We start from the raw sequence: 26,320 nt of genomic DNA, 5'->3' as shown, positions 1-26,320 counted from the left end.
GTAATAATGATTTGTGGCTTTAAAGTTGGCCACAGCACCATCATGTCATATTGCTTTCTTAAAGGATGGTTGGAGAACCAAGTCCAAAAAAGTATTTTCTATTTCCCTGGTTTTTGCCACTTACCTTTAGGCATCTGCTGTAGCAACTTGCCAGCTGCATGGTAATAATTTGTAGGTTTTTTAAAGGAGCTTCTCCGCTCTACCTTTCATGCCCCATTCAGTTATGCAGGACTAGTAAAGCTGTTAAAGTACTGTTATCGTTCTTAACCAACAATAACATTGGGGTCAAGTATGATAGCTGGGCTGATAGAATACAGGTAGGGTGCTGCTGCTTTTTACACAGTATATAAAAAGTACAAAGCCTTAAACACAAAATACTCCGTAGATGGAAGTGGTCATGATTTGGCTGAATCCAAGCAATTTTGCAGGATTTGGATTTTGTCATATCTTTGTTGCTAAGCTGGGTGTGTTTTTTTCTGAGATATCTGTTAATCATTCCCATCTCAAACCCAAAGATCAAACAGACCAGACATACTTACGGACACAGGTCTTCAGGGCCACTCAACAATTGTAGAACCATCAAAGATGCAATAAAATAAGTGACTAAAGGTGGCAATACATGTAAGGGACTGCTCATTTGGTGAGGTCACTAAATGAGCAAATAAGCCCTATGGTCAAATGATCAAAATTACAACACTGGGCATAGAAGCCACCTGACTGAGGACTGTATCAATGAGCTAATGTGGCCCCTGATTCAAGAGGAAAATCAAACCTGCCCGATTTTTGCCCAGATATCAATTGGGGAGGCCTGTCAGCAGACCCCATACACAGGCAGATAAGCTGCCAAATCCATCTAAAGCAGTGCTGTCCAACTTCTGTGGTGCCAAGGGACAGAATTTCTCTAGCATACATAGTGAAGGGCCACTAATGGAAGCCAGTTTTGACTACTCCCCCTTTTTTAAACTGCACCCACTTCAAACCACACCCATGTTAACCCAATGGTGGTAGCACAGCAAAACCCCAAATACTTGGTGCTCACTGCGGGGATATCAACCATCATTCATATGTGAAAGAATTATATTATGTCATATTAAGACACACCCTTAAATCCATATGCCGTTTCCTCCTCTGCCTGTGTGTGCCATGCTCTGTCTGCCCTGACTGTGTGTGTGTCATGCTCTAACTGCCCTACGCTGCCTGTGTGCCATGCTCTGTCTGCTCTACGCTGCCTGTGTGTGCCATACTGTCTGCCCTATGCTGCCTGTGTGTGCCATGTTCTGCCTGCCCTATGCTGCCTGTGTGTGCCATGCTATGCCTGCCCTATGCTGCCTGTGTGTGCCATGCTCTGTCTGCCCTACGCTGCCTGTGTGTGCCATGCTCTGTCTGCCCTACGCTGCCTGTGTGTGCCATACTGTCTGCCCTATGCTGCCTGTGTGTGCCATGCTCTGCCTGCCCTATGCTGCCTGTGTGTGCCATGCTCTGTCTGCCCTGTGCTACCTGTGTGTGCCATACAATGACACAATGCTGGCACTGCTCCTACAGTCTGAGGTCTGAACAGGTGAACAATGTGGGTGATTACAGTCTCAACCTGATGTGTGAACAATGCAAGGGTATAACAATGCAGAGATTAAAAGGTGTGAACACTACAGGGGATTACATGTTTGAACAATACAGAGGGATTACAGCCTGAATCTGAGGTGTGAACCATGCAGGGGGCCAGTTTATCTCACTACTGATGCCATTTAAAGTTTACACATAGGTAAGCCAATAAAGCAGCCAGATAGGTGGGGGGGCCACACAGTGGGGGGGGGGTCACCAGTTGGACAGCACTGGTCTAAAGGATTAAAATTGGTTTAAATCTGCCCCTGTATGGCCAGCTTTAGACCTCAACAAAGAAGCCAAATTAACTACAAAGCACCCCAGCAGGAAAATCATAGTAAATATGGTTTTTCAACAAAAATGTTGTTTTATATGACAGGATTTTATTTTATAGTCCTGTAGAGACATGAATGACATTTGGCCCCCGTTTATCTACCTGTGTAAGACCTAAACTCATTGTATTCTACATAGTTTATCAGGTATTTGCTAAACGGGTGCCGCATGGCCCTGTTCAACTGGAATGGCTGCCTTCTGGGCTACTTCAGCTTATTTATATACAGTAATATATGGCAGCGGTTCTGAAGTAGTAGTTTCTTTATAGATCTGTGCAACAGTGGATTCTAAGCCACCTGCTATAAAATAAATATAAAACTAATATGAAATTTATAATCGTAAACAAGTAAAGATAACCACCTCTTTGTTTTGCCTCAAGCAAACAATCACATGCAAGGGATCACATAGATAAGACTGTGCACATACTGGAAGCCCATATTACAAAATATCTGGAAAACAGATATCCAGAATAAGGAACTGGACGTGGTGAAGGTCACTTACCTGACAAGTCATAAAATGATACAAAGGCAAATTCTTTAACTGACTCATTATACCCTTCAAAGTGAATCATAACAAATATGTTACACAGTTCAGAAATGTCTAATGGAATGTGAAACTGTAACTTGATTCAAGAATGCTTGGAGCAAGCGAACTGGAAGGTTCATGAACACCCTATACTGGGCACACCAGGCAATAGGCACACCAGGCATTAGGCACATTGGGGATTTTGTGGACAAGGGAAGCAATATTTCTGTCAGCAGTACTAGGGTTAATGCTTTCAGGCAAGCAGATGCATTGGTGTCCAATTAACCTAGCTGCTGTTTTGTAAAAGGGTCTGCCTCCAACTGATTAGGCTGCCTGTGAGAGGAAAGAGCAGCTCCTCAGAAACTGCTCTGACCTAAAAGCCACAATTTACCAGGTAAATACTGAACTGACTTTGTGTTACTTTATGTCAGGATCAGAACAACTGACTGGCGTGTTAGAGAGGGAAAACCTTGTGTTTAGTTAGCCTCCTGACAGGAGTAGGATTTATTCTGTTGTTTATTTTATTTTGTGGGAGCCTTAAAGGGGCGGCCTGTAGTTTGATGTACAAAAACTCCAATTAAATCAAAGCTCAACATTCTGCTCCAATACCTGCTGTCTGGTTCCTTCACTGCCAATCGGCCTCAGTGCACATGAATACTCTGCATTTACCTAAATCCAGTTCCAGTTGCTGAGGTAATGCCCATTCAAGGCAACAAATGTAATACCAAGTGCTCACCTGATTGCGCCAGTTTAACTGCGAAGTAACTAGAATCTATTGCAGATTTATACCAGAGCATATAGCCGACTGCTTGAACCGGTGGTACCACATCTAAAGTGTCTGACATTCCTCCACACAGCATGGGAAAGTACGGGGCTGCCACAATTTCTATATTCAGTTCATCTGGATGAAGCTGCAGAGTCTCTGCAAATCCATTTGTATGTGTTTCATGTATGCATGTTACAACTGTGTGATTCTATCAACAAAATTGTATTGTATATGTAGCTTGTATATGAGCACTGACAATCTGGACTTGCAGACATTTGTGTAAATTCCAGATGTGTCCACCACATAACCACTGCACCCAAATATCAGCAGCACTTAAATACATGTTGAAAAGGACACATTGTGTGTGGCATGTAAATAAAAAAAGACACGCACACAGCAGTGTTACAAAACTTTGTATTAATCATCTCCCTTCACTTTCAATATAATGTGAAATATAGCCATGATTTGTAATTACATGGGAGGAAATGAGTAATAAATACATTGTAGCAAGTTGAAATCACAAGGGTGTTTCACCAGTAACAACATCTGAAAACTGTACACTAGCAAATAACAGCATCTCCAAACATTAGTGTTTTTTTTTCCTTAGGTCTTTAAGCTTAAACACATGTAACAAACATGCTAACTTCATAAAAGACAAAGTTTAAAAAATATGCATTGCATGGCAACATTAACTAGCCAAAAATATCTCTTTGTGCACTAAATTTTTATACAGGAAACCAGGACTTGCATGCGTTTACAACAGAGGTAAGCCTGAATTCAGCATGCAAAGAAAGAAAACAAAAAAAGAAATAAAAAAAAAAAAAAGAAAGAAAATAATATTCAAAAGCTTTTCTTCCTTTTTAAAAAGAAGGCTTACAATAGCCATAAATACACACACGGGGTGGGGTGTTATATTAATAAGGGAGGAATCATTTGTTCAATACTAGTAACGCTCCTGTTTTCTTTCTATTCCTCCCAGAGGAATACACATTCATTCTTAACCCTTTTGTAGGCCGAGGGGTCGGCGACTGTGAGCTGGGCCATAGCACCCTCTAGCAGCAAAAGGGTTGAGTAAAGAAATACAAAAAAATAAAACTCAATTTGCAAAGTCTGATGAGTTCTATAAAATGAAGTTTAGTGTTAGTACAGCCATGTGCAATTTGCTACCTTTGCATGGTCTATGCTTTTTTTAGGCACATTAAAAGAAAAGCCTAGAATGAGTTTCTCACAGTATGTGTACCATACAGCATAAAGCTCATGGAAGCTTCTCAGCATTCCCACCCCCTTTTGGCAAACACAGAGACCATCCAATCTTGAACGTGTAACGTTCTCACTAAAACGATACCCCATGGCACTAAACAGCTTAGCAATGGAATGGGAAGCCTATGTGGGCACACCCAGATCGGAAATTTTGCCTAATCATTTAGGCTCCAGGTAAACCCATGAGCTAAGCCAATTACCTGCGGTTTTACATAACCACGGCTTACTCCTGTATTGGCACTAATTAGGTGTTTTGGAATTAAAGGGAAAATATATGTACACACGTGGTACTCGTCACCTATAAAGGACAAGTCAACTCAGAATATAATTGCTATTAAAGCAGTGTCTGTCCTTTTCTATTCCATGCCCTGGTGGCTCTGACTCTTGAAACAATGTAACACAAGCCAGCAGACTGACAGACCTGCCTTGCTGGAGGAGACTGACCTTTGCAACATTGTTTAAAAAGAAACAACCAGGAGTTCAGCAAATGCTGCTTTCAATAGCAATTACATTTACAAATAACGTTTGAAGGACTGAAAATTTTTAATTAATTCATATTTGAAAGTTGCTTAGAATCATGTTTTCTTTATTAGGCAAAAATTATTTTGGGGGTTAACATGTCCTTTAAGTCACCTTTTGTTGTATTTTGTTCACAGAGCAGACCTTCACCATATATTTATAATCAAATATATGAGCAGGAGTGGGCACATTCGCATTATTAGAAGCAAGAAATCTTAGGACCCCACAGAACTAGAACTAATGAAAACATAATTGGCCTAATTTCCGTGGAATAAAGACAAAGATGATATGCCATGTCCCCATTTCCCCACAATGCATGTCATGACACACTCCAAATGTAATTGTGCCTACCAAAATCAGTGAAAAATTTAGCACCTGGCTATTTTAGTACAACATTTTGTGCTGCTCAGGGCATACAACCTGTACCCTGGATTTAACAGCCCAGGCCCACTTCCAATTGCCCCTTTCAAGAGCAGAAAGAGATGCATTGCGCCACGCTAGTGCAAAACAGCGTCTGTACATTTGTACGCACCTTCCACTCTACATACCTACACATGCATGTATCACTGCAATATTCCACAAAAAATGTTCTCCACAATCGGACTAACAATACAAAATACCTTGGTAAATATTAAACAAAATCTACCATCTTATTTGACTTCTACTATATAAAAGGAAACTGTGGCTGTTTGTTAATTGGAACAACTCTTTCTATTTTATCTGGATTTGGGATGAAGCATTTCAATAAACTCTCATTTGCCAACCATTTTATAATATGGATGGTGCAAAATGTGGCGGTCTTGGCCAACAATATTCAAAACAAACAGAAGCTGTGCCAATTATATCTATATTGCAAACTACTACTTGACTGCCCAAGGCCAGAGAGTAACTGCAATGCTGAAGTTTAAAACCCCATTTTACACATGTGCAATTACAGTTCATATATTCCTGCAGCAATTTGCTCTTTAAAGCTAGCATGGGAATTTGTTGGCTGATGCAGGAGAGCTTTATGACATGCCAACAAGAATGAGACTTGGGATACCGCATGTTTTATTTCTATGGATTTCCTTTCCAGACAGAGCAGTCTACTAAAAGCATCCCATCCTGTCCTTTGTTAGGTAAATTTATGCCAAAGGAAGTAATCACCCAACTACACATGTGCAACAGCCGACAGAAAATTAACTCTGGCAATAAAGAGTTTTTATTTATTGGCAGTATCAAATAGCAGTACTCATCACATGCATGAATTAGTTGCTCTGCCAGTAAAGCAAATGTGCACTGTTCAGTAAAGTCCTGTAGTATCATCCATTTACAGTCTATATTAGGAACAGATATAATCATCTTATTGGCCTTATTAGCACTCACTGGTTTCTAATGTGAGTTTTCTAATGAGAAAGCCTGTGTGACTGCAATTATATTGAAGCCACCAGGGGTCTTATCAAAGTTTCAATTTATAACCCAATCTTTAGCAAGCGTTAAGGGTACACGGTGACCTGCTCAGATTTCTAATGTCCAGCTCATTTCCTATATACACTACTAAAAGTGCCTTCCATTGGATACTTTAATAATACATGAGCTGCTGGAAGAGAAAAATGTTCTGAGCAATTATTTCCTTTAAGGATACTGAAACAGTATCTGCACAAAAACCATTAGGTTTGGTAGCCCTAAATGTTAGTAGTAGAGGTTGCTGTTACTGCATAACAGTAAGTGCTATTATTCACAAATATCAATAGGTTATAGTGAGAAAAAAATTGGTGTCATATAAAAAATAAAATGATTATTAAAATAGCATAGCCCTCTTTGAAATATTTTACAAGCTGCCTTGGGCACCTTATAATAAAGTCATGCTATAAAAACCTGTAGCTCTTCATCTTGGTACCAATCTACAACATACCTGCCAGCATTCTCATTTGCGCAAAGAATACTGTGTGTGTATGGGGGGGGGGGGGGGGGGGGGTGTAATGAAAGAACATGCTACAGAGAAAGCAAATAACAGGATGTGCCATTATTGTGGGCAAACTTGCAAAATGGTAGTGGCTAGTTATGAGCTTACTATACTTATTTCCTTAATGAAATTAAGACAGACAGATGCTTAATAGAGTAGGATCTACAACTATTTATGGATATTAAACTTAGCTGTAGAAAGAAATGCCAGCCTGCAGCACCAGTAGCTAGGGCCTGCAAAATATTGCCCTGTTAAAAAAGGGGTATAGATTCATATACAGTAATTATTTCCCTTTACAAAGAACTGCTAAGGCCCCATGAAGAATGTGCAATGCAACTTTGGTATCCAATCCAAAGGGATATCATTTTGAGACAGTCCAGAGAAGGGTGTCTAAGCTATCAAAGGGTATTGGGCCCAGTTATGAAAAAAAGGCTGGACCAGTAAGGATTGTTTACACCAGATAAGAGGCACTTACGGGGGGTTATAACTACTGTGTAAAAATGTGACCCATATCATAACATGTGAAAAATTTTTACTGTAAGATCTGTGTCAGTGGGGAATTCTCTGCCTGATGCGGATATTTTCAATAAAGGAACCAATGAATTTTGAGAATACACAAAGCTGCTAGTATTTATACTTATAAATAGAGTTTCTCAAATGACGGTTTTCATTGATCTCTTGCTTGAGCAGCTAGCTGAACCTGACTTTTTTTTAACCTCAACAACAATATTTGCATTTTTTTCTTAAAGCATCATAGGATCACAGGTTTCTGCAGCTGTGGTAGAGGGCAATGGAATGACTTACCAATGGTCAAGCAAGGGTGCAGAGTTGGTGTTGTATGCATGACAAGCATGGTAAGCGTGGTTTGAGAACTCGAATAGCCTAAAAGAGGCACTTATTTCCTGTAGGACAACACATATTTTATAATTTAGCCACACAGACATTACATTGGGTGATGAAACTGAACGGTCACAAGTACAATGAAGGCACTGACAAAGCCATAGAACTAAATTCCACAGCAGTCATCTTTGGACACAAACACATCTACAATGCAGCACTAAATACACCATTATATATATTGGAATAACCATGATGCTGATGGAACCTTTAACATAAGTCTCTCATGCTACACACTGAGCAGTGATTTTCACCAGCGATATTTCTCTCAAATGTTAGTAAACGCACCCCTAAATCGCATAGTCGCAGCCAAAGGGAAATGACACATTTCAGAAAAAGTGCCTGTTCATTTTTGATTGGTTGTTATCTTGCTTTAAAAGGATTATAACTAACAAGTATCTTGGTCCAGTCTAAAGAGAAACCGCAGTAACACTTGTATTGTATATTGATGGAAATTAAATTATACTTTGTTTTCTTATTCAAAATGCAAGTTCTAGGGAAATTTGTTGGCTGTCTCGATTCTTTTATCTGTTGGAGCCGTGTTCATTTAGGTTATTTAATATAAGGGCAGCTTGTCATGCGCTGCACAAATGCCCTTCCAAGTCCCCTCAGGACTCACCGGCACTGGTCCACATAGGCTTCTAAGATGTTAGCTTACAGGTACCAAAACAGTGATGTTTTTATAAGGTTCATAATTAGTACAGCACACAGCTCTTAAAAATGACTAACAGCGCTTTTTATGAAATGTAATGGGCAGACATTAGCTGGAAGCTAACACTGAACATAACGCAGTAATACTGTCTTTTCCTCTGTTACTCATGCACTGAGCTAGGTGGCTGGAAAATAGTGCTAAACTTGCACAGACTATATTTCCTACTTTTAACTATACTATGACTAGGAACGCCTGACCTAAAGGATTTGGCAGAAACCAGAACTACTTGTGTGGAACGATTTATCTTAGCAAGGCCCAAGACAAGAGGCCCAGTGTGTCATGACAGGCATCTAAGAATGCATTGCTGCTATAATGTAGTATGCCTTTAACAAGGCTCACTAAAAGCCTCTGCAGATATGAACTGTTAAGGTGGCCGCACACGTAGCGATTTTTGATCTTTCGTGCGACCGATGGTCAATCATTCCCACCCTCCACAGATGTTCAGGTCTGAATTGTCAGATATGGAGGTAGAAAGAATAGGATTTGTAACTCCTTCTGTCGATTCAGCCCTGAACGTAGATTTTGCTTGGGCGCCTTCAATGGGCGCTCAAAATCTTTTAACCAAGCCGATTGGTGAGTCGACTGATATCCGCAAGCTTTTGTGATATCGATCGCCTTGCCGAGTCGCCATACACGCACCGAATATCATACAAAACTAGGTTTCGCACATTATCATCGGTGCATGTATGGCCAGCTTTAGCGGGAAATACACACAATTACATATTACTCAAGGCTCTTTTTAATTCTTGTAGCTGCTATAAATACTCATGGGTTGCAATATGTAACATTAGCAGCTCACATTAGGGCTGTTACCTTGTTATAAAATAATGTAAGCATTTATTAATCTTGGCCTTCAGAGCATTGTGTTCATTTCCACAGATAATCTATGCCAACCCCATAAACTTCAGAAAAAAAGTGAAAAGATCCATGATGGAGCACACAGATGCCATTTTTGGTACATCTAAGAACACGGATTACATTGATTTAAACCACAATGGGGAAAAAGCACCATAGATAAGGCAAAATATCTTCATGTAAGGATCTGGAAAAGCCAGCAGAGGTGGCGTGCTGCACAGACAGCTTTCCATGGCGGCAGTTACACAGTGAATAGGGGTGGAGGGCACAACACATTTGTGAAACAGAACTCACTCTCAGCTTTGATAACATGTATAAAAACAGTTCCATTAGATGGGAGCAATAACACAAAATAAAAAAAGGCACTGCCAATTCTCAACAGAACTTCACAGCTTCCTGCAGCAACTCTATTTTCTCTATAAGTTAATCACCTTTGAGTAGAATTCAAGACCTGCAATCAATACAGGGGACACTACAAATGTAACACTTTTACTGTGCAGGACAAGGGGTTAATGTGTTGAAACTGGGTTTGCATTTTTAACACTGACCAGGTAGAGACACAAATATATATATCTACAAAATAGCCATTAATAAAAGGTTTACATTAAACTGTATGGTAGTTAATGAAAAGTTATTTTATGGTTACCAGCCATAGCACATTATGAAACATACACAAAATAATATATTTATGTTCAGATTCTAAGATAAACAAGGTAAGGAATAAATAAAACATTTTAACTGATGAATAATTTCCTCATTTGGCATCAGAGGAATGTGTTTCTTCCCATAGTCCTTTGCTGCACATAATACACACTTTATTATGGCAAAACAAAATCATATATATATTTTTACAAATCTGCTTATATCAACTACTAGCACGTAACACTGACAAAGTACTTCATATCCGACTTCCCACAACCACATGTTCAGCTCTCTTCCAGAATCTTAAAATTAAGTTCAAACGTACCTTAGCACCTCATTTTGATTCAGCTCACGATTTCAATATAACAAGTTTCATAAATTAATCTGACTGTCGATACAGGAGAAATGTAGCACAATTTTTTATGCAGAATAAGCACATATCTACATGGAGCACTGGGTCAGGAGGGATACAAGAAATTTCCATTACATTTACCTTAAATTAAATTAGTAGGTAGTAACCAGAGCAAATCTAAAATACCACCAATTAGTCCTTTTTTTGTATTTAACGTACTAAAGGGGAAGGTACTATGTACCAATAGCTGCAAAATGTGCCCAGGTCTAGCAAACCTCAGCAACCAGCTACCTGCTGGTTTATTCTTATGGGTTACTGGACCTATTGCAAACTCTTGTGTGCGAGTCCTTGCTTTTTTTCTTTGTTGTTTATTGAATTGTATTTAAGGATGTGGCCTGACATCCTATGAGGAACAGCACTGAATGTTTTTAATCTGAATGTGAATACAGTTGGTAGATTGTATATGCTGACTGGCTGCTATGGCTTACTAGACCCAGTGCAAACTTTGCAACCTGTGTTATATTGCCACTAAACTTTTATTCCACAGCTCTCCAGTTTGACTAGGAACAGATTTGCATGAGACGAACTAGAAATGGAAAGGATTTGAATACACATAAAAATAATAATTAAATATATTGTCTCATATTTAATTTGCTTTCCGTTTTCAAATGTCAGTTTTAAAGCAGTAGAATAGAAAGTTAAATATTAAGGGAAAATACACCAAGACAAGGCAGAAGCAAACACAAGGTATGTGGATAATTGCTGTGTTTCACAGCATTAAACATTAAAGGGAAATGAAAGCCTTGCAAATGTTAGTCTTACTGAACCAGCCCAGAGATCTGCTGCATGTAGCCTTTTAGCACTTGTAGCAGTATAAAATGCCCTCCATGGAATTTGTACCACAATCTGTAGACCATATTTCTAAATGTAAAGGTGTGAACCAGTCATATTTTATAGGAGTTAATTTTTAAGGACTGATCTGGGAAGCCTAACTTGCATAAAATCTCGCTGTTGCTGTATCTTACGGTTTCACCTCATATCTTTCCAGTTAAGAAAATATATAATCTGACTGCTCTCCCCAACACTGACCTTTAAAGGGGTACAGTTTCAGGAAAGGAGCAGAGTATGTTCTGATCAGGTCTCTGCAGTGCAGTATCAGGTGCATTCCTGGTAACATTCCTATTTAAGCCCTGTGTGTACCGGTGTTCTGTAAGTTCCAACTGTGTGCATATAAAACTGGGCACGTGTCTGCAGCTGTACAGAGCACTAGCATCCATTAACTTTTACTTAAGTCACAGTACGCTGTAAGTTTGAGGAGACTCATAGCTTGCCCAGTTTCACAGTAAGAATTTGTGGTGCAGTTTTAAGTGCTCTGTGCCCCTGCAAGAACTAGCATCCAATTTTATATCCAATTCTAATTGCTCAGATGTGGTGAGGCCAGAAATTAAGATTAATGATACATACTTCATACTTTCATTCAGAGATTTTAATACTGCATTCACAGGTCTTTAAAACTGATCCTCTTTAAAGGGGAATTTTTGAGGAAATGGATATCACTCCTTGTACTTTAAAAATGGATTCTTTCCTGCAGCACTGATTTTGGTGTCTCCATTTAATCTAAAGATCTGATAAGCTTATCTTTCAATATATTAAAGCTAATTATCTTGTTGCATTCAGAACAATTGCCTCCTCACCTAATAGTACTGACCATATGTGAAATCCCCACACTACATGCTACTAGTAATTAGTTGAAGACAATATTGCATGGTTCTTAGAAAAAAAGGGCAATTAGGCTATGTAATTGTATTCATTATATATATGGCTAGTGTTAAAAGGATAAGGTAGAGAACAAAGTAAGGTTGTGCTGGTCCTAGGTAACTTAGATTTGACACATAAAATGGTTACCATTGGATGCACATAAATTACACTTTTCAGATCTCCCCTTGGGAAACATAAAAGATAATTGCTGGATGGAAGCATATTAACTAGTGCTATCCAATAAATAACATTATTGTACTTGCCCCTAATTACAGGGTTTATCTGTGGGTGTATTCTATAAAATATACATAATGCTAACTATTAATCACACCAGATATATACTGGCTTTGTTTCCTGTACAACCATGCAGGGTTCACATAATTTACTAATCAGACCAAGAATAGAAGTACTTTAAAAATACCCTGTGTTTGGTAACTATGTCTCTGTTCAAAAACAGAAGTTCTTTACAAGTACCCAGTGATTTGGCAGTTATGTATATGTTAAATGGCAAATAAAGAATGCCTGGCAACTTTGCCATAGTATGAGTACCTTCAAAAAGAGGAGAATGCTATTCACTCACTTGCCTTTTATTTTTCTTATATAAATCCCCTATCGTGGTTCCACTACAGCAGCACTTCCAGTTCAGTGCTGGCAGCTGGCGGGCCAGCAGGTACACCCTAAAAGAGAGGCAGCTCCTGTTGACAATAGGTTAGGTAAACTACATGGACATTTTGGAGGTAGATATTTACACAACTAAAGGGCTACTATGCCTCTGCTTTAGTACAGTAAGGCCAAAATATTATGTAGAACATCTGCAAGTTCCCTTTAAATGTTAACTTGATAGCTTTTGTACATAAACAGAGAAGCCATACCCATGGCTCTCCAGCTTTTGTTAATCCCAAATCCCAGCATTCTGCTACAGTACACAAAGCTGGAGGGCCATGCATTTGACACTGGTGCCCTGGAGTTTGCATACTCTACAGTTATGAAAAGGTCTGAATAATTAAGCTTTATTCAAGACAAAATATCAGTTAACATCCACTCAGGATAAGTGCCATATACTTTAATGCAGAAAAGTACTCATGAAGCCCCAAAATGCATAGCCTTGGAACATGAATACTTTAATAAGAATTTTAAGTACTTTGTTAAAAAAGTACAGATACACCGAATACAAAATTCAGATAAATTCCCACACTTTTTGCAGGATTTGGACTCAGCTCAACATATAAAGTCACATGACTTTCAAACTTAACTATAATGAATAGGAGATTGCACAAATCCTTTTTTAATTTTTTTTTTATGACTTTCAATGCCAAATTCAGTATTTCGGTTAACCTATGTTGAGAAAGAGAAAAACTGATTGACTTTATGCGGCTCATTTGAATTATGGAAAACTTTTTTTTTAATTTTTTAATAGAAAATCTCTTATCCTCTATTCTTCACTTCCATTTTCCTTTCTTAGACTTCTTTTAGAACATTTTCAGCACCTTCAAAAATAAACTCCTTCAATATATGGCCAAGACTTACTAAATGGTGTCAAGGGCTTTACAAGCATGGACACCGACTCAAGGAAACTTGCTTAAGATGGTCATACATGGCTAGATGAATCTAAATTGAAAGATCTGTGGCCAGTCCAGTCACACACGCACATGTAGCCAAATGGCAGAAATCAGATTATTAGCTGGGCTGAACGAAAGGATCACTGGGAGCCCCATTAGCCAAGGGACATTCTAAACCCGACAGCCCAATTAAAATCTGATTGTTCACAGCACATCTGTTTGGCAGAACACAAGCAAATTGGCTAAAGGAATGGCCAGTGGGTGGTAGCTTAAAGCATATGGAGGAGTGGCCACTCTGTGCCAATGTCTTTCTAGTGACCTTTAGTGACCACCCCCAAGCAATGTTGGTACAAATTGCAAACCGGCTGCTAAGAAATCCCCCCCCCCCCCAAAAAAAACTTCTATAATTAAGGTAATGAAGGCTTACCTGAATTATTTATGTACCCATAACAGTTACATCCATGTAAACATAAAGCAAAAGTTAATGGGGGGAATTTTCAACTAAATTTAAGTGAAGTAAGTAACACAAAGCATGAACTCCTCTTTTTGTTCTTTTGGTCACACATGCTGGTAAAACCACCAGAATGGGACAAAAGCGCATATGGCAGTTCCTTTACAATAATAAGATAATTTAACTGTTTTCTCAAAGACTCTGCTTTTCATTCAGGAAAAGGATTCTAGCTCAAAGCACATTTTTTTGTTTGTTTGAACTTTTATATATAAAATAACAAATATTCATTTTTGTGATCCATTTGCAAGCACAGCTTATGCTTTCACAATATTTCAACTTTTTTTTTTTAAATCTCCTTCTAAAATAAACAAATAAAAAGGCAAATTGTGTGTTTGGCGTATCCGGGAGTGGGGTGATGATTCCTGACACTGCACCTGCAGTTCTCTGTGTCACGCCCAGCGCTTTCACAAGGTACCTTCAGCTTCTAGATTGTTGAAGTCCTGTCAACCCCATCTGTAGAATCGAAAGGGAGACCTGTAACCAGATTGTAGCAAATCATGTCAGCCTAAAATGTGGCCCTTGTGCAGGTCACCTTTGATATCCATCATTCCTTGAATGCTAAAGCTGTTGGGGATGCTAAGGGCTGTATTACAATACTTTTGAGTACTGCAGTACTAGATCCCCCTCAAACATGAATTGATTCAGCAAAAGTTGTGACAACATGCATTGGTTAAGTTATGGAACCAGGAAAGATTTTCCCCTAAGTTTATTGATCAATAAATCTCACCTTTTTGCATCTAACTATGACTTGTTGTCCTTGAGAATTAGCGTGGGAATCCTGTGAGTGCCGATATTTTCCATTTCTATTCCTTTTTGCTGCTTTGGCACGCAGGTATTGGATTGAAATTTTGGTGTGCTCTTCACTCTGCATTTTGTATATATATTATGTACGTGTATATGAAAAGATGTAACACATTTGCCTATATATATGGCTTGTATTATATACAGTGGTGTGAAAAACTATTTGCCCCCTTCCTGATTTCTTATTCTTTTGCATGTTTGTCACACAAAATGTTTCTGATCATCAAACACATTTAACTATTAGTCAAAGATAACACAAGTAAACACAAAATGCAGTTTTTAAATGAGGGTTTTTATTATTTAGGGAGAAAAAAAATCCAAACCTACATGGCCCTGTGTGAAAAAGTAATTGCCCCCTGAACCTAATAACTGGTTGGGCCACCCTTAGCAGCAATAACTGCAATCAAGCGTTTGCGATAACTTGCAACGAGTCTTTTACAGCGCTCTGGAGGAATTTTGGCCCACTCATCTTTGCAGAATTGTTGTAATTCAGCTTTATGTGAGGGTTTTCTAGCATGAACCGCCTTTTTAAGGTCATGCCACAACATCTCAATAGGATTCAGGTCAGGACTTTGACTAGGCCACTCCAAAGTCTTCATTTTGTTTTTCTTCAGCCATTCAGAGGTGGATTTGCTAGTGTGTTTTGGGTCATTGTCCTGCTGCAGCACCCAAGATCGCTTCAGCTTGAGTTGACGAACAGATGGCCGGACATTCTCCTTCAGGATTTTTTGGTAGACAGTAGAATTCATGGTTCCATCTATCACAGCAAGCCTTCCAGGTCCTGAAGCAGCAAAACAACCCCAGACCATCACACTACCACCACCATATTTTACTGTTGGTATGATGTTCTTTTTCTGAAATGCTGTGTTACTTTTACGCCAGATGTAACAGGACACGCACCTTCCAAAAAGTTCAACTTTTGTCTCGTCGGTCCACAAGGTATTTTCCCAAAAGTCTTGGCAATCATTGAGATGTTTTTTAGCAAAATTGAGACGAGCCTTAATGTTCTTTTTGCTTAAAAGTGGTTTGCACCGTTTTTGCCCAGTCTCTTTCTTATGGTGGAGTCGTGAACACTGCCCTTAATTGAGGCAAGTGAGGCCTGCAGTTCTTTAGATGTTGTCCAGGGGTCTTTTGTGGCCTCTCGGATGAGTTGTCTCTGCGCTCTTGGGGTAATTTTGGTCAGCCGGCCACTCCTGGGAAGGTTCACCACTGTTCCATGTTTTTGCCATTTGTGGATAATGGCTCTCACTGTGGTTCGCTGGAGTCCCAAAGCTTTAGAAATGGCTTTATAACCTTTACCAGACTGATAGATCTCAATTACTTTTGTTCTCATTTGTTCCTGAATTTCTTTGGATCTTGGCATGATGTCTAGCTTTTGAGGTGCTTTTGGTCTACTTCTCTGTGTCAGGTAGCTCCTATTTAAGTGCTTTCTTGATTGAAACAGGTGTGGCAGTAATCAGGCCTGGGGGTGACTACAGAAATTGATATTGAAATTGAAAATTGAAATTGATAAACCACAGTTAAGTTATTTTTTAACAAGGGGGGCAATCACTTTTTCACACAGGGCCATGTAGATTTGGAGTTTTTTTTCTCCCTTAATAACGTAAACCTTCATTTAAAAACTGCATTTTGTGTTCAATTATGTTATCTTTGACTAATAGTTAACGGTTTTTGATGAGCAGAAACATTTAAGTGTGACAAACATGCAAAAGAATAAGAAATCAGGAAGGGGGCAAATAGTTTTTCACACCACTGTAGGCAAATGTGTTACATCTTTTCATATACGAATGAACAACCACAGATCAGTTATTTGTGCAGCCTTGGCCTCTGATGAATCCGATATCCTTCTTGCGAGACATTTTGTACAACAGAAACATTCATTGCCCATGTTAAGGGCAATTCTGATTGATCATATTCCTCCTCTGATACGTGATGATCGGTCTAAATTATTACTACAAAGGGAGGCTCAATGGATCCGAAGGTTGGACTCTATCACCCCCGTGGACTTAATGAAATGTTTTCGCTTTCCTGTTTTCTATAAGTTGATTGGGAGTACTATGGAAGCTCTGCAACCGATGACTTATGCACAGTGTTCAATTATTTTTATCATGCTCGATGTTGTTGATACTTGTATAGCACACATTAATTTTCTCCCTCTGAGGTCTTTGATAAGGTTATATTTTAATATGTTGTTGTTTTAACCTTTTAGAGTAAATATGTTTTTATTTCACATATTTATTGACCCATATACACGTTAACACTATACTCTTTACAAATGCTATATAATGTTTTTTATTTCACCTATATGAAGAGATATGACATTAAGTTCTACCTTTTCACAACGGGAATTGATTCTAGTATTTTTCACTTTTTATTTTTATCTCTTTATTGCCCACCACTGGGCTATTACTATTAATTATTTTGTTAGACTCAACATTTATGTTGATATTATTGAGGACTGTGGTGTTATGATTATACACACTAACACACATATTAGTGATGTGATTGGTAAATGTTTAAAGGAATTTTCTCTTTATTTTTTATGACGTGTGGGTGTTTTATTATTTGGGGTTTAATGATGGTGGTTGCTCTGTATTTATGGGCACTGTTCACTTAAATTTAATTGAATCAATACAAGGTACTGTGCCTGTTAATTGATCGTGAGCACTGATATTTTTTGTATTTATGTGTGCACCTCACTTCCCTTCCCTATCCTGATGATGATCCTGTGGGGATCGAAACTCGTTGATGCGGTGACTAAATAAACAAACTTTTTCTACATTATAAAGCCGTGAGTGCTCTCTATACATGTGCTATATATATATATATATATATATATATATATATATATATATATATATATATATAGCTTTTAAATTGTAATCTAATGATTAATGATAGTATTAAAAGGAGAGTCACATAAATACTAGGATATACACTTCCCAAGGCAAAGATAAAAAGTACATTTTTAAAAGCCAAAGCAATGCTGATTTACATTATAGTAATAGCTGGTTTGCCTCTTTCCCCACCTGCCTGCAGCAACTGTTAGGAATGAAATCACTTTCCTCATTTATTAAACTATAGACTAGAATCTTAGTATCTGTGTTTCTGGCTCTTGGTAACGTGCCAGAGATGTAGATTCTATGACACTGGCAGGGAAATGGTTGACAGGCAAGTAAAGTCTTTTATTTTAATAACTGATTTTTTTATTGCACTTATAAAAAGGTTTCAGAGTGCCACATGAGCAGAAGGTTACTGCAAAGAAAAGATTTTTTTTTGCTATCAAACCAAAGCTTCTTTTAGCAACCACCTCACATACCACTATAATTCTGACATATGCAGTGACAAAAAAGCATTCAATTAGTGTCTTTCAGACCAAATTTTCCTGTTACATTCTTAAAATTGTTAAAGAAGCCACAACTGATTATAACTATGGATGATTTAAGTCTCCACTACAAAAGTAGCAGACATTCTAATGCAGTCTGCCTCTACCTAGATGTTAAATGGAGAGCCTTTGATTTGCTTACCACCCAAGGCATGTTCCGTCATACTCAGACACAAGGATTCCAGCCTATTATTAATATCTGGCTCTGTCACTGGTACCTGAAAATCTAAAAGAAAACCCTATGATTAAAAAGTGCTGAAAAAAACAACACTTGAGGCAACAGAACAAAATATCACATACCCCAGTCTTGCCAGACTACAAGAGAACCAACAACAAAAACTTCCATTGTCTGTAGTAACAGTGCATTCCTGTCCATTTTTATACTTAAAGCTATTACCTTTCCTATTGGTTTGAGCATCAACGAACTTGCTCACTGTGAGATTTATCTTTGTGCTTTAGTAGACATTCCAGCCTATATAACAGAAGCATGGCACACATACTACCCTCTTAACACTGTGCCTTACTGGGGCAATACATAACTTAAGAGAGACCCATTTATTGCAATTAGCTTCTATTTAAAAACTAAAAACTACTACTAAACTCCTAAACATAACACTTATCTCTTCCCATTTGGAATTGCTACCCACTATAAACAGATAATAAAACAGTGAGATAGACACCTTTGGCAAAGCAAGAATATGAAATATTGCCAGTTCTTTTTCTTCCAAGAGGCAAGTCATGGAAAATGCTCAGGTGGCAACAACAGGCCCAGAAGCAACCCTAAATATTGCCATGAAGTAAAAATGACAGAGAGTGATTTATGATACCATACATGCATAGATGGATGCAGGGATCATACATTTAAAACTTCTAACTTCTTAACCTTCCCAAAGAGGTACTAAATCATACGAACATATTCCTAAATGTTGTGCTTGTTTAAAACGTGAGTGCTTTACCTGGCTGTTGAAACATCAGCATTGTTTGTGGAGAGGTATGGACAGGCAATGAGCGAGTCCTCTGTACAGAGCTGTGTGTTCGGCTTGGCATGCTGTTACTTCCACCAGGGTTTGCAAACCACAGATTCTAGTTAAATAAGAACACAAACATGAAGAATCAAGAACAAAATGCATGCATTCTGCTATTATTACTAGCCCTTATCTTTTTATAAAAGACATCTTAAGAACAAGTGGAAATATCATATATACAACAATTCAGATGTTTAAATAAGACAGTTTAAGGGGATGTTCATCTTTAGCCAAGTGATGAACAGCCTGTGCCACAACTAACATGTCCCAAAGAAGTTTTATTTTTTAATAAAACCAACTCTCTAGATATATACCTGTGAATTACTGCGATCTGCAAAGTTTTGCTTTTTCCCCGTCTGGCTGTTTCTCCTGCGGCTGACCACACAATGCCAAAAAACAAAGTTCAAACACGAAGTGCTACTGCAGATACTGCTTTCATTCTATTTCAATGTTTAAGAACACTGGCTGTCATGAGTATGCCAATCAGATCAACAATGTGCACATGAAGCCTGGAAGTAAAGGCATGTGCAATAGCACTTCCTGCCCGATCTTCCTTCTCTGGCTTCTGACATATGGACACAGGCAGAGGGTTGGTGACCCCTTACCTGAGAGGTGGAAAAATAAACTTTCTGTATTAACAATGCACTGTAATTTAATTTTCCAGCTTTATGGTCCTTCAGAACAATTGTATGAGGAGTAGAACACTTTTGCGTAGAACACGTTTTCTCTTCTTAGTTAAGCTACCTATAATAAACTACTTCTTAAACTTCTCCTCCTCCTCTTTAATAAAAGCTTCAGCTGGGGAAAAAAAATCAAAAAACAATCCATTATTTTACTCATAATAAGCAAATGTATACAGTGTCTCTTGAAATAAATAAAAAAAAAATATATATATATATATAGTGTTCTAACCTGAATTTCAAAGCACTACCATATATTAAAGAAAAGAAGGAGCATTGGTTGCAAACATGACTGTGACTGATTATCCATTTGAAATTAAACAACAGTTTATCATTATAACTTGGCACATCAACATGGTAAATTGGCAACAGCTTTATTTTACTGGTTTTTCATGTGCTTCCTTAAAGAAGTTTTATTCAGCAAGGGCAGTGGATAATTTAACAGCTACCTTATGTAGGGGATTGCCCTGTAAGATTTGAAAAGAGGACCTTAATGCCACATCTAATTTGTCTGTATGTGGTTTAGGAGAGATGCTTAAAAGTGCTGAAGTCTTGGGGTTGACTTTCAGCATGATATGTAATAAAAGGCATATGTGCTCAGGTAACCCTTTGCAACCAAGATGGTGACTGCAATTACTACCTGCAGGTTAACTGCTATAGCTGACTAAACACCAGCAAACTTTGCATGATACATTACATACTCAACCTCAGAGCAATGCTTTTGTCTTAAATCTGAGTGTCTATGCAATTATCACTGCACCATTAAGAGAAATGGACTACTATTTCTGGAATGATGGCAAAGGTGTCACTCCCTTTCAAGCCAAACCAGCTCTTGTCACAGCTTGAGACTTTCCAACTGGAAGTGCTGGCAGGAGAATGCTGGGATTTAGTACATTATGCATTTGTTCAGACCCTTTGTCCTGTAGGTTCAGTTTATAGCTGTTAGCCCTCATTCTGCTAAATTGTTCACTGTAGCCTGCAAGCTTCCACAAGTAGGGGCCTCTGGATTCATCAGAGTTATTTTTGCTTTCTCTGCTGATTACTCTACAACTGAAAGATGGTACAGGATGTGCTGGCGCTTTATAAATAGTCAGTATCAATAAGCAGCAGAGTGCGACGCCTGTAGAATTTTCCAAGCATAAAGGCACCTGGCTTGTTCCTTTTTCACGTCTAACTTTCCACATCCCTTTTCAGTACCTCTCCACAGAGATGAGGGAAAACAGGAAATGCCTGCAGTCTGTTCTCACTACTTCGTTTTTTTCCTCTCTAAAAGGATCCAGACTTGTGGAAAAAATAGAACTGAGTTAGGTAATATAGAGAATAAGAATGGAGAGCGCTGTAGTATGAGGAGGATCTGCAGGAATTTAGGGTAATTCATGACATTGTTCTCTTGCATGTGTGCAAATTATATTAACACACAGAAAATATGGGAACAAATAATCAGATACATTTTTGTCATCCAGCAAAAGCCGTTGCTTTATATTGTTTCTCAAACTCCAAAACTTTTAGCTACTGTCTAGTGATGTAGGGGCTCTGAGACAAAGGGCAGAATTCATTGCTCAGTGGTACTGCCAATCAGGTCCTAATCATGTGCAAAATCCTTCTGAAATCAGCTGGTGTGAGCCTAGCTTCTGCTATGGTGGTTTTATGGATAATGTAAAAAATCTTATCTTCTGGTGTTTTAAGGAAATAGTCTCCCTGAGTTTTTGAATAAAAAAAAAAGTAGGCTTTGGCAGGGCATTAATGCACAGTATTGTTATAGTTTGGTAAAAGGAATGTAGCTAGTACAGCCAGTCTACAACAGACTATACAAATGCCACATTCCCCAGACATTTCTCTTCACTACATCCTTTTATATAACTACCCCACGACATAACCATCATACAAGTCATTTATTTTGTTAATTCCTGTATCTTGTAAGTGCCAAGCAGAAATCAAAGGACAAGAAAGACCAAAAAACCAAAAAGTGCTTTATATGCATTTACATACAACACACAAATGCAAAATACAAAAATTATATGTTTACTTCAGAAAGACTACTATAGTTTAATAAATAGGCTGCTGTGTATAAAGATAGACAAGGGGTCAAATGTCATACAAGGCTAGTGCCACGCGGATTCTCAGCATGAGGATAAGAACAGGCTGAGAATCTACCCCCAACACATAAGTATCCTTAAAGTTGTGTCTGCACGTGGAAGCATTACTTTGGCCCGGGTGCAGGCACATGCAGCGTATTTCAGTCAGAAACTGCTTGAGTATGTAATTTCAGGCTGAAATACGCTGCAAGTGCCTGCACCCACAGGCATGTCTACAGGTTGTACCCCAACACTCCCTAATTTACACATGCCCAAGTGCCTTCCCCACCTGCCTCTCCTGAATCTAGAGTAGCCCAATGCAGTCAGTTCTAGATACAAAAGCTGTGCCACCTGTCTCTGTGCTCTGAAACTGAGCTACTTCCACACATACAGTGTGCAAAGAAAATGGCCAATAACAGGCTTTTTTTTCCTTTGATTGCTGCATTTGGCTTCACAAACAAGGCCTCTTGTTTTCTGTTGACTTCGGAGTTTATCAGATATTAATGAGGGAATTTTAGGCTTATTGTAATAATGGGTTAGGTTTAGGGCAATGACAAAGATTTGTTGCTGAAAAAAGATTGTGCCTGCCATGGATGACAAAACTTCTGAAAATACCTTTCAATGTAGAGGGTTCCTTTACATTTCCCGGTCATTCAGCTGGATAGCCAAGAAAATTGGTAAGTGAAAATTCTACACATTTTGTTTTTGACCATGAGAAATGCTGCACAATTTATAATAGGCATGAACATAACAAATTGCAGTACATATAAAAATAAGTTTAAAGGTATGTACCATAAATATTAACTACTATGTAGGCACATGTAGTGCATTTACTATTCCCTAACTGAAAGCATCACATTGCATTTTGGTTTTAGATCTCTTTTCCACAACATAAATGGAGTCAACCATGATGATTGAAGGCTGGATTTGCTTTTTAAATAGTTTTTAAATGCATATATTTACAGATAATTATTTCAATTGACATTGATTGTCACCAACCTGTCGTCCTTGCTTTAACATGGCAGGATTGCTTGCAGAAGCCCTCTGTGGTGCTCCCAGAAGACTGCTTGCACCAAGCAGACTAAGCCGAGTACTAGGAAGATTTCGAGAAGGAATCTGGAACTGCCGTGGGTTTCTTCTTGCTATTCCTGAACCTACAGATCCAGCTGTTGGTAAGGAGTTGGACTGTCCAAAGGCTCGGCTGCCAATGAGCACATCAACACTAGTCCTGTTAATTATAGTAGTTAAGCAACTTAAATTACAAATGGCAAAATTCAATTGCAAATAGTAATGAATAATAAACACTACTCTTAACAACAAATCATGCAGCTTTTCAAAAATTTGTCTTCCACTGAGTAATGCATATATACGCAGTAACACGCAGTGTCACTGGTATTCTGTGGCGTCACACTGTATTGTAGGTGACATCACCCAAGAGGAGGTGCAAAATAATTTATTTTACTGCTCTTTAGGATAAACACCTTAGAACAGTGCTGTCCAACTGGCGGCCCGCAACCCCCCTCTGTGTGGCCCCCCACCTGTCTGGCTGCTTTGATGGCTTACCTTTGTGTAAGATTTAAATAGTATCAGTACTGAGATTAACTGGCCCCCTGCATGGTTCTCACCTCAGATTCAGGCTGTAATCCCCCTGTATTGTTTAAAAATGTAATCCCCTGTGTTTTCACAGCTTTTAGTTTCTGCATTGTTCACCCCCTGCAGTGTTCACACCTCAGGCTCAGACTGTAATCATCCACATTGTTCACACCTCAGACATTGTATGTAGTGCCTGGAGTATGCTGCCTGTGTATATGGAACACACAGACAGCATAGGGTAGGCATAGTATGGCACACACAGGCAGCATAGGGCAGGGAGGGTATGGAACACACAGGCAGCATACGGTAGGCAGAGTATGGCACACACAGTATATGAATAACTGTTGATATCCCCGCAGTGAGGACCAAGCATTTGGGTTTTTGCTGCACTACCACCATTGTGATCAAATGGGTGTGGTTCAAAAAAAGGGGAGTGGCCAAAACTGGCTTCCATTAGCGGCCCTCCACCATGTATTTATATGTAGAGAAATTCCGGCCCTCAGCACCGCAGAAGTTGGACAGCACTGCCTTAGAACATTGTAGCTATAAATGTATACACTTTGCAGCAGCACTATAAAGAAGCTGGTATAGGAGGCAGGGAACAAACAGTTTCTTAGAATTATTCTCGCTACTTTTTTTTAACTTTGCCAAAATGAGCTACTTTTAAGGTCTTTGTTTATTACTGAGGTTGACTAGAGCATAGGATTCCCTAAAGCACCTCTCAGTCTCTCCATATAAGATTGGGGCATGGGTATATAGGGACACCAGCTTATTCTGGAGAATATGATGCCATGAAAAAAGTCTCATTTGCTATTGTCCTTTATTCCTACTAAGGAAAAAGCCGGCAAGTTATGGCTTCCTGCTCAAATTTCCCAGAGTCTCAGATGTTGGAATGGAAAAGAGATGTACTGAGGGGGAAATACTGCATCCTTTCTAAAGATTAGTTTGTGAAATATATAATCAGTCTGAAATGCAAGACATGGCCTTTTCTTAAACATTTTGTTTCTTAGGCATAGGAACCCCAGGCCATAAAGTATCATGTACTAGAATTCAGCAGAAATTTACAGAAAAAGGTAGAAATGGAGCCGGGTTTCCCAAGAATGGGATAAAATGCAGTCACTAAGGTAACAAGCACACAGGGAGATCTTAACACAACCTACTTTCTTTGCTGCCGGTATCCAGCGACATCCAAAAGGGACTTCCGAGGGAAAGACCTAAAGAGCTTCTGCACTTGTTGTTTCCATGACAACAATCTCTTCTTCTGTGTCTCCGTAAATGCCTGAGCAAATACATCATTTCATGATATTGGTATTGTACCCATTACAGGGGGAATGCAGAGGAAAATTAATCAGTCACGTATCTGTTTATATACACCTCTGCTTGGCCCCTGCTCAGTTTACAAAGATTTGTCTTTAGCGCATGCTGATCCAGCTATTTTGTACAGATACAAATTTAGTACATATTACAAAGAGGTGTCTAACCTTCATTATTTCAGAAGTTACCACCATTGGTAATATTGATTTTGTGGATAAAGAAAAACTCACCAGCACACCCTGGCTCCTCCAAAAAAACTTTCGCCTGGTGCACAGTATCAAGAGGGAACAGCAATCCAAAATCAAACACCATAGATATTGGCACAGCAAGGAAAATGCCTTGCTGTGCCAGTATCTATAGTGTTTGAATACTGATTTTGTGTTACAGAACTTCCCTAATAATGGATTGTTGAATATTGATGTCAGGTTAAAAGGAAAATACACCATTTAATTTCCATTTTCACTTAAAGGGCAGTACACCCCCTTGCTGTTTTACATGAATTCAATGTATAGGGCTTGTGCAAAAAATACTTTTTTTTCCTGTTGTTTTAATCACAAACAAATCTCTGCATTATTTACTTCATCTTATCTCTAAGCCAAACCAGTCACAACAAAGAGGGGAAGGGAAGAGTGTTTTTAAGCAGTTCAATACCTGTATTACCAATAGAAAGAAGTTTAAAATAAAAACACTACTCTGTAAAACTTTATATGTTTGTCCTGCCCCTTTAAGAAACTTACAAGGGCATATTGTTTATTTTAATAGAGAACAAATCCCTTATATATAAATAAGACATTTCTAAAGGCATCAACTATAGTACAGTGTCTCTTTGGTTATAACAGGTGCAGTTTAATGAAGGCCTATTCCTTAGATTGTGCAAAAACAAAGGTGGTTTTACACACATATAAATGCAACAATAAAACAAAAATCAAAAGAAACATGGTGATTCACCTTCAAGTTAATTTTCAGTATGTTATAGAATGGCCAATTCTAATCCATTTTTCAACTAGTTATTTTTTCATTTACAGTTTTTGAATTATTTACCTTCTTCTGTGTGACTCCAGCTTTAAATGGGGGTTACTGACCCAAGCAGCTCATAAGCTATTGCTCTGTAAGTCTACAATTTTATTGTTGTAATTTATTACATATCTTTCTATTCAGGTCCTCTCCTATTCAAAGTGTCTCATTCTAACTACTAACTGGTTGCTAGGCTAATT

At 38.5% G+C, this 26,320-nt stretch overlaps 1 protein-coding gene across 4 annotated transcripts in view; it reads right to left on the bottom strand.

Annotated features, from left to right (window-relative positions):
- Positions 1–10,025: 10,025 nt before the first annotated feature.
- samd4a (sterile alpha motif domain containing 4A) overlaps positions 10,026–26,320 on the bottom strand; it is a 99,023-nt gene continuing 82,728 nt past the window's right edge. For 2 of the 4 annotated variants that reach the window (XM_012968628.3, XM_012968629.3), the window contains exons 9-13: positions 24,953–25,071; positions 23,199–23,427; positions 19,376–19,502; positions 18,562–18,645; positions 10,026–14,707 (exon numbers count right to left, since the gene is read on the bottom strand). In XM_012968628.3, coding sequence (XP_012824082.1) covers positions 14,658–14,707; positions 18,562–18,645; positions 19,376–19,502; positions 23,199–23,427; positions 24,953–25,071 — 609 coding nt within the window. In that variant the 3' untranslated portion in view covers positions 10,026–14,657. The remainder of the gene's footprint in view (positions 14,708–18,561; positions 18,646–19,375; positions 19,503–23,198; positions 23,428–24,952; positions 25,072–26,320) is intronic. The other 2 variants (XM_012968630.3, NM_001079112.1) reach the window with 2 other exon arrangements.

The sequence above is a fragment of the Xenopus tropicalis genome, chromosome 8 (genome assembly GCF_000004195.4).
Source record: "Xenopus tropicalis strain Nigerian chromosome 8, UCB_Xtro_10.0, whole genome shotgun sequence".
Taxonomy (NCBI): domain Eukaryota; kingdom Metazoa; phylum Chordata; class Amphibia; order Anura; family Pipidae; genus Xenopus; species Xenopus tropicalis.
The sequence above is the reverse complement of the archived record's forward strand: the minus strand, read 5'-3'. Positions and strand labels throughout refer to the sequence as shown.